This window comes from Archocentrus centrarchus, chromosome 19 (genome assembly GCF_007364275.1).
Source record: "Archocentrus centrarchus isolate MPI-CPG fArcCen1 chromosome 19, fArcCen1, whole genome shotgun sequence".
Lineage (NCBI taxonomy): Eukaryota > Metazoa > Chordata > Actinopteri > Cichliformes > Cichlidae > Archocentrus > Archocentrus centrarchus.
Window position 1 is genome coordinate 28988332 of NC_044364.1, and position 21401 is coordinate 29009732.

The window sequence follows — 21401 nt, forward strand, 5'->3', positions numbered from 1 at the left end:
TTTAGTTTTAGTTTAGTTATTTGGTCTTACTCATCCTTTTAATTTTTCTCTGTACTGAGCTGCTGTAATGCGCAAATTTCCCCGTCGTGGGATCATTAAAGTTTTATCTTATCTCTTTATCTCTTCTGCAGGTAAAGGGGTGCCCAACCCAGCACTAGCAAAGGCATACATAATAAAGTGGCTGAGTATGAGTATAATGGAAAGGTAAGATGGGAAATCGCTGGACCTGCTCTAAATTATAGAGCTGCAATGATCTGAAGCTACATGTAGACACACCCTGAAAAAGGCGCCTTTCTCTAAGTGTCCTAAATATGAGTAATGATTATAAGTCTCAGGTCCTTTGATGTGTGTCCTAACGCCTCACACTCGCTCTTTCCTGCCTTTGCTCCACATCTCCTAGCCCCCTGCAACCCCCGCCCTGCACACACACACACACACACACACACACAAGTGCGTTTTGCTATCTTTGTGGGGAATTTCCATTGACTTCCATTCATTTCTACAGCCTAAACCTTACCTTTACCCTTTTCCTAACCCTAACCATCACATACCTAACCCTAACCCTAACCTAAACTCAATTCATACCTTAGCCCTAACTCTGACCCCTGACCCAAAAACAGGGTTTCCCCTTGTGGGGACAAGGTTCCAGTCCCCACAAGGAGCAATTGGTCCCCACAACGTAGTATATGTCAGGAAAATTGTCCCCACAAGGTATTATAAACATACGCACACACACACACACACACACACACACACACACACACACACACACACACACACACAGTGCCACAAGCAGTTAAGAGTGACCATATGGTAAAAAAATGACTAGACCGACTTGGGACAGGATCCTGGACTTTCCCACCGTTCTAAAGAGACCGTGACATTAGTTGTCTACATCAGATTACTTATTACCTTAGCAGACGCTTCACATCAGGTCCAAGTAGCATTTGCTTACATCCTTTGATGTGTTCAGCAGCCAGAGGAGATCACTTTGTCTGTAGCAGCTAAATTTAGCTCCTGCTGTGCTGGACATGATAATGTACTAAATGATCTATCTTTTGTGCAGTATTTGGTAATGAATATGAGGGATAATATCAACATCAAACAGAAGGAATAAATGTTTCCTCACAGGAAGTTGTTGTGTACTATTTTATCAAACAAGAGCAAACAAATTTGCAACAATATCAACACTGAGGAGGAAAACAGTATAATTAATCCTCAGACTAAAAAGAAAATTGATTTAATTAAAGTTATGTGAGGGGGCAATAAGTAATAGAGTCAGAGAAATACATCCTTTACAGACAAAAACAAGTTTGACATTTTCTGAAATGAAGACCCCGAGAATGCACAAAAAGCAATGACACAACACCGAATCACCCAAACAGGCAAACGAGGCGTTAACAGACTGTAGAAAGAGAAAGGTTCCTGAGTTCACACATCACTCAACATGATGGGATAAACCGACTGACGCACCGATCACAGACGTGAATGTGCATTAATACGTGCTCAAACCGCCTCACTCCAACATAAAATTCTGCATTCACACACGTGAAGAGACGCACACGCTCATACAGATACGGTGGCTGCCCAGCTGCTACAGGCAATCAAGACGGAGCGTCGTGTTACAGAAGCCCGATGACTCTGCTCATTCCTTCCTGGCTGAGTCTTCGCCCTGCACCTCACATCCCTCCGATAAACAGGACAGCATGCCAGCTTATCTTACCGGGCTCCTGTCTCTACTACCTTCTATTTAATACAGGGCCCCAAACACATTAAACCTCCATGTCTGCACCCTTCACAAACCCACCCAACATCCTTCTTTCACTCATTAAACCCATTGTTCCTAATCACTCAAACACAAACCAGACTCTGTCTCTGTGGTCCCCCGAAACAATACCATTAAACCAGTCTGTATGTCCCTTATCCTGCCAAAAACAGATGACCATTTACCTATAAACCCAGGGTGTCTCAGTCGGGTGACTCTGCACCTACACAGTAATCCCTTCACACCCCCTTCTCAGCACCAGTTTCCTCTCTCATCATCCCATTTCAAACCCCCCGTTCTGGACCCCAAGGGCCCCGCTGCTCACGACCATGAGCCAGCCTTAAAATACACATCCTGAAATTGGATGTTGACTTATGGGGAACATTTCCTGATTGCATTACATCACTCTGTAACTGCTGAAGCTAAAGCTAGGTCCCTCAATCTCAAAAAAAGCCTTCATGAGTTGGTTGTTCCCTCCTCAGTTATGTAAGTAATATGTTCTGGCACAATTTAAATGTTTTTAACTACAAATATCAGTGTGTGTTTCATCACATGAAAGAGCCAACACTGAACGAGCCTGAGATCTTCAGTATGATCCAAAGAAGATTCTGCATATCACACATGCTCCGCAATAAACCACCTTCATAAATGCAGTCCTGGATTTATGAGTTAGAGAACTGCAAAAATAATCAGATCCTGCATTTAAGTAATAATAATAATTCAAAAACACTTGGTGTTTAACTCAGATCTGAAGCTTTTTAGATGACCTCTACAGTGGTCCTGATTAGCGCCGGGTCTCAACTAGACCCGGTGCCGAAACTGTCCCAGAGTTTCTGGGACAGTGTGTAAAATTTGAATATTTTATCCACAATAGAACACAGAAAACATCAAATGTACCATTTAAAAAAAAAAAAATCATTTTGAATTGAAAAGCAGCAACACGTGTCAAAAAATTTGGGACAGGGCCGTGTTTCCCACTGTGCAGCTTCTCCTCTTCTTTTAACAACGGTCTGGAAACATCTGGAAACCTACTGCCAGCTGCTGGGAGGGGAATGTTGTCCTGTTCTTGTCCGATAGAGCTGCTCTCAGCCCTGGGTCTTCTTTGTCATCTTTATCATTTCATGATGCCCCAAATGTTTTCAGCTGGTGAACGGTCTGGATTGCAGGCAGGCCGGTTCAGCACCCGGACTCAAGTCGTCTGACCGCAGAACACATTTACACTTCACCTCGGTCCATTTAAATGAGTTTTGACCCAGAGAAGAAAGCCCTGTATTCACAGATGCCTTCTTCTTTGACAGAGCTTTAACCTGCATTAGTGGTGAACTGTGTTCACAGAATGTGTTCCTGAGCCCATGCAGTGGTTTCCATGAAGAATCGCGCCTGTTTCTAATGCAGTGCCATCCTGTACACACAGAGATTTGTTCCGATTCTTTGAATCTCTTTATGATATTATATACTTTATATGATGATATATTCAATGTCTTCACAGTTTTGTTCCACAATTTGTAGACACAGTTTTTTTGTAGATTAGTGAAGCTCTGCCCATTTGTATATCCGAGGACCTCTGCCTCTCTAAGATGCTCTTTTATACCCAGTCATGTTACTGACCTGTTGCCAGGTAACTTAATTAGCTACAAAATATTCCTCCAGCTGGTTCATATTAGCACCACTGACTTTTCCTGCCATTTGTTGCCCCAACTTTTTTTGAGTCATGAAATATTAAAATGTCTCAGTTTAAACATTTTATGTATTTTCTATGTTCTATTGTGAATAAAATGTAGGTTTTTGAGATTTGCACATCATTACATTCTGTTCTGTATTTAACCTGGGGTTACCATTGAAGTTCTGTTGACCTATTTGTGCAGGGTTTGGTTCAATTTTGGTTTAATTCAGGTAAATAATCATCAGTACAGCACAGGGAAATGCAATATTGAAAGCATCAGCTAGTATATATTCATCTATATTCATAAAAAAAGAACAGAATGTGGAACAGAAATTGACCCTAGTGACAAATTTGTCCATAGATTGCAGAAAAAAAAGTAGTATGAGTATTTGTAAAAAATAAATGTAAAGGCATAACATCTCCTCTCAAATGTAGCAGGGAGTTTAATACAAATATATAGCATACTTTATAAGTTCCTTATCATATCAATAAGTTTAGTTTTTCAAAGCTCTACTTAGTTACTCCTCCACTGGTTTTATGGTAAAACTGAAGGCGGGTCATCATGGCCATGCCTCCGCGCTCTGTCAGACACACTCTGGATAGTTGGAAACGGAGGAAGAGAGCGGGAATGTTAGATTTCAGAAGCCTTCCCGACAGTAATATATATATCACTTTGCATGTCAGTGAAGGCCATGTGACCTGTGACATTCCAGCTGCGGATATAGACGGCGTAATGTAGATACCTCTTCGTTACATTAGCCGGCTGGGGAATGCAATTGCCAATATTCGCCTCCGGAAACCGACTCAGCTAGCTTTTGGCTTTTATCACAAGGGCAGCTTGAGTTCAGATACCAATAGAGGGTGTGCTGTCTGCTCAGAGACATAAAATAAGTTAAAATGCCTAACAAAATCAGAGTAGCAATTAGCTGGTAGTCCAAAGACAAATCCTGTGGCCACATGGCAGACATCTCAATCCCTTCGATGCACATGATGGAATGTTGTTTAATTATAAATGGCAGCTCTACAGAGCAAACAAGGGCTTTTATCCACACATCCTTTGGCATTTGCCATCCTCCTGTTCCCTTTTTTCTCACAAGGTCAGGTTACAGCACTGTAGCTTGCGCTCATACTGTCACCCACCAATTAACCATATATTTCATACCCTCCCTATAGGGAGCCACGTTAACAGAGACTGCTCCACCTGTTGTTTCTCCCTGTGGTGTCATTGCATGCTGAAAGGAACAAGAATATTTAAGAAGCAGAGGGGAAAAAATGCTGCAGCATTACTCAGAGAGAAATGCCTCCCATATGGTCAGGTCCTCATTCTTCATTAATAGGCCTTTGCACTCCCAAAACACGACTTAAGAGTCCTCATGACCACTGAGCCTGAGTAGCACAGAAACTCCTAAAAAATCATCAACATCCCGAAATGCAGATATGTTTGAAATGTTTTGAATGTCTTGCAGAAACATGTATTAACTGATAACATCTAGCATAATTTGTTTCCATTAATGAGAACACTCATGCCCCCAACAAACAGGCAAAAATGAGACAGCTGTTCACTCTCTGACTCTAACATGTTAAAATAGGGGAACACAAGAGAGGAGAGTACATCATGCCTATGCCCGTTTACTCAGCTGCAATAACATTAAATGAGAAAAACTGAGAATAATTATTTGAAAATGACACACAGGACAGCAACCTCCCTGCAACCAGGAAAACTGGTGAGTGCGTTGAATTGTCTTGTGGATGGCAACAGATTTGTGATTTTCACCAGTTTATCACAGTTAATTATCACAAATAGACTGCCTAGAACTTGACCTATGACCCCATTCAATTTCAAACTGATAGACTGACCCAGTCTTATCGCCGTTTTATCGCCATGTTGATGCAATAAAGTCACTTTGATGGCAGCAACCGACTGTGAGCAGTGGCAGATCTGGTCCTCGTCTTCAAAGCAAACACAACGAAATCACAAGTTCATTGTACACAGTCACAATTATTTCGGTCATGCTGTGACCTCCAGTTGCTGTTTTCCCTCATGTGACACCCTCATTATATAAGTTTATATGTGCAGCCATCACCTGGTGCTTGATTTTCACTTTTTCTTCCCAAGAAGCAATTTCCAACATAAGCTGATGCAGAAAAGGCAGAAACTGGTGCAAACTGGCCCAAACCACACATGCAACATCCATCCATCCAACATGCCCTTCAAAATCCTCAAACAATACCTAAGCCCTTGGCTCCTAGCAAATCACAGCACCAAAATTAAAAATGCTCTGCATCACTTCAGTAATCCCTGAAGTGCTTTAAGGTGACAGCTTTCTTAGTGTTTTCATCACATGTGTACAGCAGACTCAGTTGCACTATTTTCCTACATGCATTATGGCACTGCTACAAAGACAGCTGCTGTAATCCACAGTATGCCTCTGTCACTACATGCTGGGGAGCTGTGACGACCTAATGTAAAGCTATCTCTCTGGTGCTGGCAGATGGTCAGGTCACTAACAGAGACATATAGGGCTACTGATTTTTAAATCCAGGCTTTCATTGGAGAACACAGTCCAGCGATGTGTCTGGATCACCACAGACTCTGCTTACATAAATGTTTGATCTCCTGGATAATGATGGCTTCATAACATGATGTTACTTATGGTATATGACACTTTAGGCATGAGGAAAGTCCTAAAGATGACTAACAAAGCAAATTAAGCTCATTTTTGGAACGAGCCACAGTTATTTCCATCATTATGTGATTGATTAAGTATATTTATTTATGTATTTCTTTTTTTTTTTTTTTTTACCATAATGACATAGGACAGTGTTGGACATTTCACCTCAGAGCTTTACAACTACACATGAAACAGAAATACGAAAAACTGTGAGACATCATCTTGATGCTCAAGAAAAAAATCAAACAAATCTGGATCTGGGGACCCAATTCATGCACGGTGAAGAGGAAATTTTCAGCTTTGGCACTGGTACAATGCTCTCTTTGTAAGACTGACTATTTCCACTCGGATATAATTCAATTCAGTTTTATTTATATAGCGCCAAATCACAACAAACAGTCGCCTCAAGGCGCTTTAATTGTGGGTAAAGACCCTACAATAATACAGAGAAAACCCAACAGTCAGAACGACCCCCTATGAGCAGCACTTGGTGACAGTGGGAAGGAAAAACTCCCTTTAACAGGAAGAAACCTCCTTCAGGCCCAGGCTCAGCAACATGTCCTCCAATCAAAACGTAAGCATCCGTCGTTTCTGCAGGGCCCCAAAATATACGACCTATATTTACGTTTCCAAATGACCACGCCTACCTCCGGCTTCGCGTGTTGTACGGACATGCCCTTGGATAGAATAGTAATTTATCAATCGGAAGGTTGATGGTTCCAAGCTGTCATGTCAAACTATCCCACGGCAAAATAATGACTTCCGTGCATGAATAACGAATGTGACGAATACTGGAACGATACTTACGTCTTCTTTTGGGCTCTGCCGGACAAAACCGAACACATTTTTAAACGCACTTTCGTCTACGACCACTAGGTGTCGCTTTTCCCCCTTCCAAAACGTAAATATTGGTCGTAATTCGTGCCTGCAGAAACGACCAACCTACGTTTTCACTCTGAGGACAGGCTGAGCTCAGGGAGGGGCAGTCATCTGCTGTGAGGGGGCTGAGGGGAGAGAAAGACATGCTGTGGAGGAGAGACAGAGATTAATAACAATTAATGATTAAATGCAGAGTGGAGTATAAACAAGTAAATAAGGTGAATGAAAAGAAACAGTGCATTATGGGAACCCCCCAGCAGCCTAGGCCTATAGCAGCATAACTATAAGCTTGATCATAAAGGAAAGTTTTAAGCCTAATCTTAAAAATAGAGAGGGTGTCTGTCTCCTGAATCCAAGCTGGGAGCTGGTTCCACAGAAGAGGCGCCTGAAAGCTGAAGGCTCTGCCTCCCATTCTACTCTTAAGTATCCGAGGAACCACAAGTAAGCCAGCAGTCTGAGAGCGAAGTGCTCTGTTGGGGTGATATGGTACTATGAGGTCTTTGAGATAAGATGGGGCCTGATTATATACTGTTCTCCAGTTCGATACAGCTTTCTAAACAGATTTTTGCTGTCTCAAACTGACCCGCTTGGCCTTTGTGCTTGCTGGACAGAAATCTGAATCGATTACATGTGGAAGGGATATGAAGGATATTCCATCCACCTTGTGTAGGACCTAGGGGAGCTATTAGCATATCCATAACACCAACGGGGTCCTTAAAAAACCAGAGACATCCACAAAGGAGCTGCTTATGTTTGAACCGTCTAGCTAAAACAAAGTGCAAACAAATAATAAATATTATTCCTGTCCCACAATATCTCAGAGACAAATACATCAGGTACCTGAACAAATTAGATTTCTTTTTTTTTTTTTTTTTTTTTTTTACTTATCTTTAACCTTATTTCACCTTTTGAATACTGTGGAAAATACAGAGGCCTGTCCAGGCAGTCACATGGTTTCACTTGGTGAAAGAAACTCAAAACCAGCACCTTCTGCGTCCAAGAACATGATACAAGACACACAAACACACTCAGGCAGAGGAAGACAACAGATCTTTCCACAAATTTCCATTTCACACACACACACACACACACACACACACACACACACACACACACACACACACACACACACACACACACACACACCACCTAACTAGATATGTAAAGACACAAGTAAAAAGGTCAGGGGACAAGATCAACTTTGGATACTAAAAAATATGTCCTCATAAATGCCGCCTGAGGTCCCCATCCATGTTGAAATTTGCACTGCCTGTACTGCTTGGCCTCCACTGTGGGAGTCCATAAGAGCTCATGTTAGATGCAGTGTTGGCTGCATCTAACATGAACAACAGTCTCGGGCCTTCCACTGTGTCCGAAGCTTTGCCTGCATGGAGCCAGTCTGTACGCACAGTCCTGCACCTCGGATTTGGGCAGCATGGATTAATGGCACTGAAACGGCTGGGAAGGAGCATCCACAGCATCACAGTATCTTGCCCATCTGCTATGAAGACATGGGCTAAAAATACAACTGTCTCTGCAAGAGGAAGCGTAGTGGGGGTTGAGAGGGTTGCAATGTCCACACTGGACATTAAAGCCATGTGCCACAAGGGAGATATTCACCTGGCAGGTGAAGTAATGGGCCTGTTATGGTGTTCACGCAGTTTCTCTGCGGTACTATTGCATAATAATGCAGTAAAACAATTTGCCACAGTGTGTGCATGCACCTTCAGCACACAAACGTCCACATGCTTCCTCACACACACATTTAATATGCTGCTCTGAAGCCATAAGTCTATCTAGCTCAACTGCAACTTATTACTGGAACAAATCCAAAGCTTTCAACAAAAACATGCTTTGGCAGTCTTTCTTTGAAAGATCATCTTATTATTTTTGACTGGCATGGAAGCAGGCAGTGTGCAACCACACAAACCCGTGAACTCTTCAGTCCAGTCCAGATAAGATTGTAAATCAAATCATTTCAAATAATAACCTAACTCTAACGCTCCCCTATTAAAGTCCAGGTACCAAATTTGACCATGTCATTTAAGGTAAAGGAGTAAATACAGTCTAAACACTAGATAAACTCACAGCCAATGAAGACACCAAACAGCACCAAATAATTACCTATCCCTCCTGAACTTGTAATCCTTCAACCTGCAGCCAGACAGCCAACTTTATGAGTCTGAGCTTCATGGAGAAGCCATCTCCAGGCTCACGGAAGGCAGCAGAATGGAGGTGATGTGTTACCTTGCACGGTAATAGAAATATAGTTCCACAAAATCCAAGAAAATAGAAAAAAATGATGTCTTCTGTGAATCTTTACACCGAGGACGTAATTCCTCCCCTTGTGGCAGCCAGCGCGGGGCTGCAGGGCAGCTGTTGCTGACGCACTGTGGCGTCCTGCAGTGAAACCGGAGGAGTCGCTGCAGGTAAAATCAGACCTTTGACACTTAGTCACCGGAATCGCGTCCCGTTCCCACACAGCTGGCCGCTCTTGAGTGCATTTCCACCGGTCTGGCTCAATGACGATTATCTTAAAGCAATAAAAACCAGAAGACCCGCAGCAGCGCAGATGAACGGCGCGGGCGGTCTCCTGCCTGCCGGCTGCTGCAGCCACCGCGGATCCAAGAGCGCAGCAGTCCTCTAGGAACCGGAGTGGCTTTTAGGTCTTACCAGGACGTGAAAAACTGTGCACATTAAGGTTACCTGGTGATATAATAAGTTTTTATAATTACTTTTTAAAATAGCGTACGGAGAATTGCATTTTTATTCTTATTTTTTGGTAAATAATTTGAAAGAAACACATTCTAAAAGCGCAAAACTAATAAACAGTCTCTCTGTTTCACAAATAAACATCACCAAACAGGTTAGCACGTGAAGGACAAATACATAATTTATTTGAAAGTTTTTTTTTTAAATATTTGCTTATTAAACGGTGTATTCCCCTCTTCTGGTACAGTAACTATTTACATTGTGAACTATTATTCCAGCTACAGAGAGTCTCATGAGACATGCGTTTGTAACCTGGAGCCAATACAAATACAGGACATCGCGTCATTGTGTGACGGGAGGATGGAGGATTAGAGTGGGAGTCCTCGTCACCCTGTCAGGCCACTTTAATATTAACAGTAAAACCATAACAAACAAAAATCCAAAATGTCTCCTTTGCTTTAGTTTCAGTACATTCTGAAAACATTCACATCTAGTAAACCTCACATTTTTGAATGACTGCAGCTGAGATAGGAAATTTGAGTCCAATTTTTAACAATATGCCTTGGTTTACAACATTTACTGCCATTACAAAGAAACACGAGGGTCACAAATCAAAGAAATTTTGACGCTAAAAACTGCTGCTCTGAATTAACAGTTTGGACGACCACGCTCATGACATATGCCTTTCTAACAGCATACAACACATGCAAAAAAGTCCCAAAATCATGCCCTCCTTCTCTGTAATGTGCATTGTTAATGTTTGATACCCTTGATTTAAGGAATTGTTTTGCCCCCCCACCCCCCAGGGGGAAAAATCTGTTAGAACCAGCAGGTTGCAGCATGATGACTTTCTGTTGTCTGTATACAGACCTAACTTGCACACATAGTTTGATGATAGTACTTGCTCTCCCTTTGATAGAATAAAACATACATGTAGATTTAAGATGTCGCCCCAGTATTTAAAACACATGTATTTGCTCCCCAAATATAAAGTTACACACCCTCTTATAAAAGTGGAGAATGGGAGTTGTGCCTAAACGTGGTCACAGAGCCAATGTAAGGACTCAAAATATCCCAGTTAATAGAGCTGCTGTAGCTATAGAAGATCACATTATATAAACAACACATTTGGTAAAAAAAAAAAACCCACCAGTGTGTGCAGTGAGAGGGCCTGATTGTGAAAGTCCTTCATGTAGATGTGAAGTCTATATTTGGCTGAAAGGTGTGTACTATGATTATACAAGGAAACTGATACCTGCGATTACAAATGTTAACTGGGTGTCATCTGTTTCTTGGAAAAGGAGCCTGCTACAATTTTCCCACCTTCTCCTCTCCCATGCAAGCTAACGGTCTCAGTTTCAGAACACAGTGAGCAGCATGTAAAATAAAATAATCCTCAACACTGAAAGAAATCTGCCATAAAAGCTTCCTGAGTGATTCAGGTTTATTTTAACTATCATCACCCAACATAAGGAAGTCCCATTGGACTACTGACTATATATATATTAAAAAAAACATCCCAGCTCACCCCTTCGGGCGGTCTACTTTGCCCTCCAAGCTCGGGTCCTCTACCAGAGGCCTGGGAGCTTAAGGGTCCTGCACAGTATCTTAGCTGTTCCCAGTATTGCGCATATATATGTATGTATATATATATATATATATAGCTTATGACGGAGTTCAGCCTGGTCAGGGGGTCAGTTGGAAAGAGTCCCTCATGATTCTGTCAGGTTAAAGCCTGAGTTAATCATCCTAAAAAAAACAGTTCCAGCTGAAGGCTGGGAGTGTTACAAGTTGAGGAGGTGGGGGCATTAGAGCTACTCTACCCTGAAATTTGTTCCATATTACTCCAGTCACATTCAGAAAATGGCCAGAATCTGTGCAGGAGGTCAAAGTTCGCCTGACTTATCAGGGGCTTCTACACTTTACTTAATGCAGCTCAATGGCATCTTCAGGTCGCATCATATCTGTTTTGTGTGCTGCAAAATTACCCCAATAAAATAAATAAAAACATTAGAGTAAAATGAACTTTCTCAAACATGGAGCATCAGTTTCCTTTAAATTTTGATATTTGAACATGGTCTCCATCACTGCTGTGAGTCAACACTGCCCTCATGTGGCGCTTTGCAAACATGGCAGGTAAAGACAAAAACTGATTTCATAACTGGATTACTAAGAGCACTGAGATTTTGCACATTAGTCATTTAAAAACAGTACATCATAACAAAGATAAGCAGTTGTAGAATCAATTTTATATTGTATATCATTAGTATATATTATTACATTTTATGATGAAGTGTCTTTAAATTGTGTTGTTATTGGAAAGTGTTGTTTTTGAAGCCAGTTTATTAGAATGACATGCCACTTTAAACCTTAGTAAATATTAATTTATTAATCACGTATTATTCAAAGTGTTGGTCCAATGCTTTAGACTACATATTTGTTGAATTCAAACAAATATACATGTTCAGCTGATTGGTGGTGGAGTTCCGGTGGAAACAGGTCACCAGTGGTTATTGTAGATGTGACTGTAGCAGGATCAATTCTGAAGTGTACAGAGCTACACTCTCCACTGAGATTCAGCCAAATGCTGCAAACTGATTGGACAGAGCTTCACAGTGCAAATGAATAATGACCCAAAGCAAACTGCAAAAGTAACTCAGGAGTCTCTCAAGGCAAAGAAATAGGATATTCCCCAAAGACCAAGTCAGTCACCTGATTTCAGGCCAACAGAGCATGTTTTTCAGCTGCAGACCCACAAACAAGCCGTAGCTGTAACATCTCCACCATGGCTACATTCCTAAATGCACTGAAGTGCTGACATGTGATTGGCTGATTAGACATTTGAGTGAGGAAGCAGTTGAACTGGTGTATCTAATAAAGTGAAAATATTCTGCTGACTGATGAAACAAAAGTTGAACTTTCTGGAGGGTTTGAGTCCCATTACATCTGGTTTCAAACTAACAGTGTTTCATGAAACAAAGATCAGTCAAACATGGTGGTGGTAGTGTCGGGGTTGCAGCTATATACTTTCTGAGATGTATGGGACACATTTTATCCTTCTCCCTCTTCTGTTTTGTGCCCCGGAGAGCTTTCGTTTTGCCTCTCCATCTTTAGCTGCCTGTCGTCAGATGATAGCACGATTCAAATGAAAACAGTCGTGATCCAGCACATTCTCGAAAGTGCCATCTGTGTGTGTGTGTGTGTGTGTGTGTGTGTGTGTGTGTGTGTGTGTGTGTGTGATGGGGGGGCAGGAGGTAGGGGAGGTGAAGCAGCACAGAGGTGCGTAATCAGCGCCATGCCTCTGTTATTGATCCTCTCACATGCACAGCTGTTAAATACAGAAATAACTTCCCCACAACGCTTTGGCGTTTCCTTTATAAATTATATCATAATTTAAATGCTGTATTTTGTATTTATTCAGGTTATCTTTATCTAATATTAAAAATAATTGTGATGATATGAAACGTGTTAGAAATATGCCAGGACTGAGCACAGTGCCTGAAAGATGAAGTTCTGATGAGTGAGTTTGTCTTTATATTAATATTAGAGTTAAAATTATGTTTTAATTTCAGGTCTATGAAGGTGCTGAGCTATGTTGTGCTACACTCTAGTTTACTTCATTTAAGTTGTGTAGTTGTTCCAACCACTGATAAATGAAGTATATATTTGATGTGGTCTCCCCTCGACAGCTGTCTGTAAATTCCTGTGAGCACTGATTTGATCAGTTATTTTGAAGCATTATTGAAGTACATTTTAATTTCAGTGGCCCCCATAAAACTGCACTTCTAGAATCACCAGTCAAATCTTTGCTGTTGCTGATTTTAATTCAGGATTCTCTCATATAATGCTGACGGTGTTCTGCTTTCTTTCAGTAACATTTTTAGGGGTCGGAGGCAGCAGAGCGGCCCGCAGTGACCCGACTGTAAACACCGAGGGGACGATTAATAATGTGACACCGTTACCATGGAGACCTAACGCTACACAGGGACGTGCAGCGCGAAAAGGGTTTGTTTGTCCTCCTGTTTCTGCGTGAAACTTGGATTTAGTTATGATCGAAATAAAATAGAAAAGCTTTGTTTGTTTGTTTGTTTGTTTTTTAATTTTCTGGGAGGCTTGCTGACCCCCTGTGATGTTTATTAAAAAGGATTCATATGTTTACCACCTGTGCTGTTAATATAACGCTGTTTCAGCTGTTCAGACATGGACTCGGAGTATTTGAGGAGAAACCTGGGCCGGTGCCTGGCGGACGGCCTGGCTGAAGTGGCCGAGCAGCGACCTGTGAACCCGGTTCTGTATCTGGCTCGCTGGCTTTACAACTACAACTCGAACCGTGAATACCAGGCAGAGGTGAGCTCTCCCTTTACTTCCTGCTGCACTTATTACAGTTTACAAGCCGCGCCAGCTGTTACCGGCGTCCAAAGACGAGGAAACAAAGCCAGACAGCCTCTCTCATTTGACTGACTGGGACTGTGTGGCCCAATACTTGTGTCCATATAGCGCATATGACTGTTTTAAATTTGTCTTACCGCTCTGGGTCATGTTGTTCTCGGCCTCAGGAGGTAAACAGCGAACAAAGTGGAAAAACACATTTCCTTATAGTAGTCACCCCCCCCCCCCCCCCCCCCAGTCTTCAGAATCAGCTGATTTTTTTGTAATTTATTTAATGAAGCCATGCAACATTTGACCTTCATACTGGAAAAATGTCCACGTTCATCAGTGCAGCTGCCTCAGAAATTTGGTGCTCTTTAAGTTTTCCAAATTAGTACAAGAGATAGATACACAAACATTTCATGCTCAACTCAACTTTATTTATAAAGCACTTTAAAATCAATGCCATTGGCCAAAGTGCTGTACACAAGTAAGAGCTAACAGGTTTAAAACACATATATAAAAACTAAAACCACAATTAAAACAATAAGAACCAACATCTCAGACTGAGTTAAAAGCCAAAGAGAAGAAATGTGTTTTAAGAGAGCAGAGAGTGAGTCAGCCTGCCTGATATGCAGAGGGAGATCATTCCACAGTTTTGAGGCAGCGACTGAAAAAGCACGCTCACCTCTCATCTTCCTCTTTGTCTTTGGGATAACCAACAGGGACAGATCAGCTGACCTGAGGGAGCGTGCAGGGACGCATAGGTGGAGAAGGTCAGACAGATATGGTGGGGCAAGGCCATGAAGACATTTAAAAACAAATAAAAGAATTTAAAAAAATCAATCCTAAAATGAACTGGGAGCCAGTGAAGTGAGGCTAAATTCGGTGTAATGTGTGTCGAGCAGCAGCATTTTGTTCCATCTGTAGTCAGGTGAGTGGTGTCTGGTTCAGCCCAACATAAAGTGCATTGCAATAATCTAAGCGGTTAGAAACTGCAGCAAATTAAATGTCACAATCTATATTCTATTTTCTATAAGCAACTTTAAGCATCAATATCATTTATTTTAGAGGTTGAGGGTTCAAACTTGACTTATTTTCTATGGAATAACCCATTGGACTATTTTACAGTGTTGCAGTATTAATATTATACAGTATTATGTAGTACAACCCCAATTCCAATGAGGTTGGGCCATTGTGTAAACATAAATAAAGAATACACTACAAAGACACAATATTTAATGTTCAAACATCAAACATAGCCCTTCATGACACTCACCTGTTTCCAATTAACCTGTTCACCTGTGGGATGTTCCAAACAGGGTTTTTTTTGAGCATTCCTTAACTTTCCCAGTCTTTTTTTGCTCCTGTCCCAACTTTTTTGGAACGTGTTGTCAGCCTCAAATTCTAAATGAGTGAATATTTGCAAAAAACAATAAAGTTTATCCATCTGAACATTAAATATCTTGTCTTTGTGTGATTCAATTGAATATAGGTTGAAAAGGATTCACAAATCAGCGTATTCTGTTTTTATCTATGTTTTACACAACATCCCAACTTCATTGGAATTGGGGTTATAGTACACAACATTATACAGGATCTAAATACTTAAATTAACAACATAACTACAGAAGCACTGTAGTACACATGCTGACGGTGAAACACCATGAGGTGATGAGCTCCTGGAAGCCTCCACCATTTGTTAAACTGTGAGCAGTGAAGCTGTTTCTGCTCACATTACTACTGCCTCAAAGCCCCTGTCCTCAGGTAGGGTTTAAGGGCCGATATAAAGGATAAAAAAGGCTTAAACAGTCTAAGCTCATCAGGCTGAAAGATTAAAAGCCTGTAAGGGCCAAACTAACAAAAGCCCAGTCAGCTTTTACTTTGACGGAGCCCTGCATGCCTATGGAGATCTACAGTCGTGTCAGGCTTACAGGAAATAAAAGGTTTAGCTGAGATCCTTAAAGGTGTCGTTGGGTCCATTTTCTCACACAGTTACCTCATTGTTGTAGCACAATTTCATTTACAGAAAAGGGCCAAACTGGCACTCCTGGAGGAAGAGCAGGCAAAAGCCAGAGAAGAGGAGTTGCACCAGGAGAAGCTGATGGAGGAGGAGCGAAAGATCAGCGAGGGTTTGGAGGACTCTAAAAAAGTATGTAGTGTCACAAACTCCTCGTCTTTCATTTAAAATCTTTTTCTTACATCTCCTTTAATTTTTTTAAGTCTGCATTAAGTTGTTTTCAGGTTTTGTTTAGCTCTGGTTGTCCTTTAAAATGAACTATTCCTTATTTTCACCTCAATCCTCTACACTTGGTTCAAATTACTAAACACTTTTTGGAGCAAAGCCTTCAAGAGCATATAAACATCAACAGCTCTCTGAGAAGAGGCCCACAGAGTCTGAAGCAGCCACCACACCCACACCAGGAGCCTCTGAGGACAGCAAACCCGTACAAGAGGAGAAATCAAACACACCTGATCTGGAAAACGAGCAAGGCACAGACGGTCAACCGACTGAAGTGCAGGAAAATGTCGCAGAAAAGGAGGTGATAAAAACAAAAAAATCACAGCATTTCTGGGGTTGGTGGCAGTCTCTGAACTTTCTGTGGTGTTTGTGGGTCAGGGTGCCAAGCTCACTGAATGACTTGCCTCATATGGTTTTCAAATCACTGACTTTAAATGGTTTGAGATCTGCAGGTGAACATCACGGCAACCCATCCAGAGTCCCCTGAAGAAAAACCTGCAGAGGCCAGTAGTTCTTCCTCATCTGGGGCCCAGAACACTGAGGTCAAAGAGGAGTCTGAAGACAGGCCTGATGAAAAAAATGAAGTGGAGATGAAGGTCGAGGAAGTAGACGAGAAAACAGAGGAAGCGCCAGGTACAAATCATGTGGCAGAGAAAGCTGAAGAGGAGGATAAGGATGAAATTACCAATCAAAAAGAAGAGGAAGGCGACCAAGATGAGGATAAGGTCAGGAGAAGTTTTCTCATATTTGCCTGGATAATGTAAGAAATCTCATTAAACGCTTCAAACACTGTAAAAAAAAAACAGATGGTACAACATCTGCTGATTTTGTGGTGCTAAAATAATCTTGTTAACGATTGTGGTTCATATCTGCTCTGCAGGAGGTCGATCGATCTGAAACTGCTGAGCCTGAGCAGACTGACCCAGCGCAGTCAGGCCCCAGAAAAGATGGCAGTGATTCAAAATCAAATGAAACAGAAAATCAACACAATCTGCCGACTCTCCATCCTCAAGGCACGGAGAAGGTGAAGCGGGTGACATACGGGCTGTGTGAGGATAATTATCTTACTGCACTGGCAGATCATTTGACTTGATTATAGTCTGAATCTGAAATAATCTGCAGTGCAGTGAGGTAGTTACAGACAAAATATCTAGCCTTTAGACAAAACAAGTTTAATAATCTTACACATTCATTAGTACATCACTCAAAACAAGATCAAAAATACCTTTTGTCTGAATATAAGATTGTGAGTTTTTGCAGTGTGAGCACAGGTAGAGACACACTATCATACTCCATAATCTAATCTACTGCTTTTCTGTCTTTCACTGCCAGGTTCATGAAGAAGAAACTGGCAAACCTGCAGACTCCATCCAGGTAGAGCCAGCCTCAGCTCCACAGAGCGAGGACCTCGAACTTGACAGGACATCTCCTGAACCTGAGCCGGAGGCACAAACATCAAGGTCACCCCCTCTTCAGGACCAGGAAAAGGTGACTGGTCCTTCAGTTTCATGACCTTCATTAAAATGCACAACATTTCCCTTTAATTCTTTGCTAATTTTTGAAACTTTGATGAGAAAAAAATTGCTCGGAGGAAGCAGCACTGTTGGGTTTGAGAATCAAAGGTCTGTTCAGAAGCTAGAAATGATAAAAGAAGCCTTAACCGGAGCTTTCTCTGCCTCCTTACCTCAGGAGACCACTGATCCCACGGCTGCAGCTGACAGTGAGGTAACAGCAGAGGAAACGGTGCAGAGCGGGGCACCTGAGGGTTCCCAAGAGGAACCTCAACCCTCTGTCTAATGTGGAAGAAGTAGACCCTGCTTCTCCCGGGAGATTAAGGGTCATTAAGAATGAAACAGAAAAAAGTTGACACATATCCAGCAATTATTTTCAGTTTTTAGCCTTAAAAAATGTCCAATTTGAATTTTAGTGAAATAAAAGATGGCATGTGTTTGTTTTTCTACATAAATCATACGCACACAGTTCACTCTTCCTGTGGTCACTCCAGAGAGCGTCTCTGCAGTGCTTCTGTGCCCCCAGTTTGAGAATCCCCGTCTAAATCTATATTCTTACAGTTGTGATAGTTGTCTATGTGTTTAATAGTGATTCATTTGTTACTAAGCTTTGTGTTGTTTTCTTACTTCTCAGTAGCAAGAAGAGGAAGAATCAGATGAAGCTTGAATGCATCATTTAGTTGATCCTTTACAGAAGTTAATAAAAAAATGCAATATTGATTTCACATCATCTGTCACTTTTGTCTTTTTTCAGCATCTTTGTACAGTGTGCTAATATTGGTATTTTAAAGTTATGAGAAAGACCTCAGTGCGTTCCTGCCGTGCTTGTTGCCACATCACACTTGTGTAAGGAGCACAGTTGGCTTCCAGCCTCACTGCAGTGTCAGAAACCCTGATGGTCCCATCCACATGTTCGCCTGAGATTAAAGGTTTGAGTCCTCATAAAAGCAGGCAGCAGCTGAAACTAAGTACTTCAGAGGTGGTAATGGTAATATCATTTGTATTCTTTACTTTTTTAAAATTAATCCTACTATATAAATGCCTAATTGTGTAAGCTTGCAAACTCATTCCTGCCATGTCTGATACTTCGGGTGGATGATGCTGCAGTTTCCAGGCTGTTCAGTGACCTTTAGCCTGAAGGAGGAGGGCCAATGCATAATGACTGGTTTGTATTGAACTTTTGTGCATCTGCGGCTGTCTTCTCATCCCTGATGAAACACAGCTGCATCCAATCGATTTGATCGGTCTCTGGGTCCAAGAGAGGCTGGGCCTGGGAAACACTGGCAGATCAGCTGGGGCTGGAATTTAAATGTGCCTTTAGATGTGGTGAGGTCTGCAGCAGCGAGGAAAAGCTGCTTTAACTTACAACAGGCTGCAAAGGAGAAGCTGTAATGGAACTCATAACCAATACTGTGGCCACTGTTGGTGGCCTCGTTACTGGTGTCATGAATTTCTTCACTGATAAGTTTCTCACGCCGCCGCTGAAAGCCACTCTCAAGTATTTAGAGGAGGCTGAACTCAAAACAACGAAGGGAGGTGAGTCACGTCTGCATTTATCCAAAGAAGCCATGTCATTATAAAACTACTTAGTCTTTTTTTTTACCCCCTTGGTCTAGCTGTGATCTGTCTTGCATTTATCCTGTTGCTCAATTTACCCTTTCACTTAATTCCCTTCCTCAGAAATAAAGACTTTCAAAGCCAAGTCTCTGTGGGACAAGTCTGGGGCTGTCATCATGGCAGTCCGGCGTCCAGGATGATTTTTGTGCAGAGAGGTACTGTTCCAGTGATCATCGCAGTTCTCGTGATCTACTGGCTTAATGAAAAGCCCTTTTTAGTACAGGGTGGGCACAACATCTGATAATCACGGTGCAGGCCTGTGGCCTGACACAGCTCTATTACATGAAAAGTGTGCATTGCGCAAGAGCCTGAGAATTGTGGCCCAACAAGTATTTATATTTAACAAAGTCATACTCTCACTTAAGTAATGGTACTGAAAGTTACAGCATGTGCAGGACCCCACACCTCTGCTTATCACTTAAATTAATAATATGACACCTTTTTAAATTTTTATGTATTTTTTTTGGCTGCAGGAGGCTGCAGGGCTGTCCTCTCTGAAACCCCAGCTGGATGAGCTCGGGGTTCCTCTGTACGCTGTGGTGAAGGAGGATGTCGGCACCGAGGTCGAGAACTTCAGGCCGTACTTTAAGGGGGAGGTCTTCTTGGATGAAAAGGTGGACTTTATTTAACTTTGTGTAATGAATTGCTGAACTGTGGTGAAAAATTCTCTACAAACCAGATTGAGCAAATTTTTAAGCATCACTACTTCCACACACACAACTGGACCAATTCAGGGTGTGAAAATCCGTTTAGATCTGCATCAATGACCCAAACGTTCTGGTTTGTTTGCAGAGGTGCTTTTATGGGCCTCGTGAGCGGAAGATGGGTCTCCTGGCATTCTTGCGTGTTGGAGTGTGGATGAATGGCCTGAGGGCCTTCAGGAAGGGCTTCATGGGAAATGTTTTTGGAGAGGGGTTTGTTCTTGGCGGGGTCTTTGTGATTGGGCAAGGACAGCAGGTAAAACTTTCAAATGTATCAGTAAAACAGTTCTCATATTGCAGTTCAAATTCTGTATGCGTGAACCCGGCACACTGTTTAATTCTTGTCTTTGTCCTGCAGGGGATCCTCCTGGAGCACAGAGAGATCGAGTTTGGAGATAAAGTCAACGTTGATGATGTTCTCCAAGCAGTCAGAAAAATACCACAGGAGCTGCAGTCTTTAGAAAAGAAATAATTCTTTATCACTCCTACTGCTTCTTTAAATCTGTAAAAATCATGTTCTTGAACAAAGAACAGGAAATCTACAGCCACATATGAAGATCTGAATGTTATGAGAGTTTGTAAGGAGCACATTAGACTTGTGAATTGAATTTGCTGGTCTCTCTGAGATGAGGGTGCAGTATGACTGTTCTGAGCGTGTTAATGATGGTCTGTCTTTAAACTCAGCAGAGGAAGCAGACTTGATGCCTGACACTCAGTTTCTTGTGATGTTGCTGTACTGAAGAATAAAACATGTCTTGGTGCTCTCCAGCTGTGTTCAGAATTAATCTCTTCTTGGTTATCAATACATTTTTAAACCCTTTCACTAAGACTGTGTGGATAAATTGTCACATTATCTGTCCAGAGGGAGCTGATGTGAGCTTGAAACTACAAGAAGGGTCTGCTCTTTTTTTTTTTTTTTTTTTTTTTAGTTAATTTTAGAGGCTACACACCAGGCTCGACCGGATAAGTTCAGGAGATTTGGAATAATATTTAATAGGGGGAAAAAAACTGATTCTTGCCAAAATAACTCATTGAAAAAGCATTTCCAGTTACAGTTTTGCTGTCTGGTAACGTATGGCAGATTATAGCTGGATATTTAGGCTGCATTAAACACTGCAGTGGTATGTAAGCTGCTGTACCTTTAAAGATGCCACTAATGAATGAACTGAATCATTCAGTTTTGCTTGAGTTATTTTTCTGTGGGGATTCTGTATTTGGTATTTAATTTGTATTATGATATACTGCAATACTGGGTTTTGCTTACAGGTAAG

The 21401-nt window shown here is 41.7% G+C and overlaps 2 protein-coding genes across 4 annotated transcripts; both read left to right on the forward strand.

Moving 5' to 3' along the window:
* Positions 1–13643: 13643 nt before the first annotated feature.
* On the forward strand, positions 13644–18516 carry dydc2 (DPY30 domain containing 2). Of its 3 annotated transcripts, none has more exons than XM_030755567.1 (8): positions 13644–13696; positions 13882–14038; positions 16089–16211; positions 16405–16602; positions 16754–17026; positions 17182–17325; positions 17634–17789; positions 17991–18516. In XM_030755567.1, the coding sequence occupies exons 2-8, from the start codon at positions 13892–13894 to the stop codon at positions 18096–18098; spliced, it is 1149 nt and encodes a 382-aa protein (XP_030611427.1). In that variant the 5' UTR covers positions 13644–13696; positions 13882–13891; the 3' UTR covers positions 18099–18516. The 3 variants fall into 3 exon arrangements, with proteins under 3 accessions (XP_030611427.1, XP_030611429.1, XP_030611428.1); XM_030755569.1 differs by having other exon boundaries at positions 16432–16602; XM_030755568.1 differs by lacking the exon at positions 13644–13696 and having other exon boundaries at positions 13703–14038.
* Positions 18517–19009: 493 nt separating this feature from the next.
* On the forward strand, positions 19010–20834 carry LOC115798631 (peroxiredoxin-like 2A). Its single transcript, XM_030755542.1, has 5 exons — positions 19010–19348; positions 19493–19584; positions 19903–20043; positions 20222–20386; positions 20489–20834. Exons 1-5 carry the CDS (start codon positions 19204–19206, stop codon positions 20600–20602), a joined length of 657 nt encoding a protein of 218 aa, XP_030611402.1. The 5' UTR covers positions 19010–19203; the 3' UTR covers positions 20603–20834.
* The last annotated feature ends 567 nt before the right edge of the window (positions 20835–21401 follow it).

Bases quoted from the DNA above. Each gene is read 5' to 3' on its own strand.
- dydc2 (XM_030755567.1), top strand. From the start codon at position 13,892: ATGGACTCGGAGTATTTGAGGAGAAACCTGGGCCGGTGCCTGGCGGAC. The intron at 16,603-16,753 runs GTGATAAAAACA...TGAGATCTGCAG, and splicing joins AAAATGTCGCAGAAAAGGAG to GTGAACATCACGGCAACCCA. The intron at 17,790-17,990 runs GTGACTGGTCCT...TCCTTACCTCAG, and splicing joins CTCTTCAGGACCAGGAAAAG to GAGACCACTGATCCCACGGC.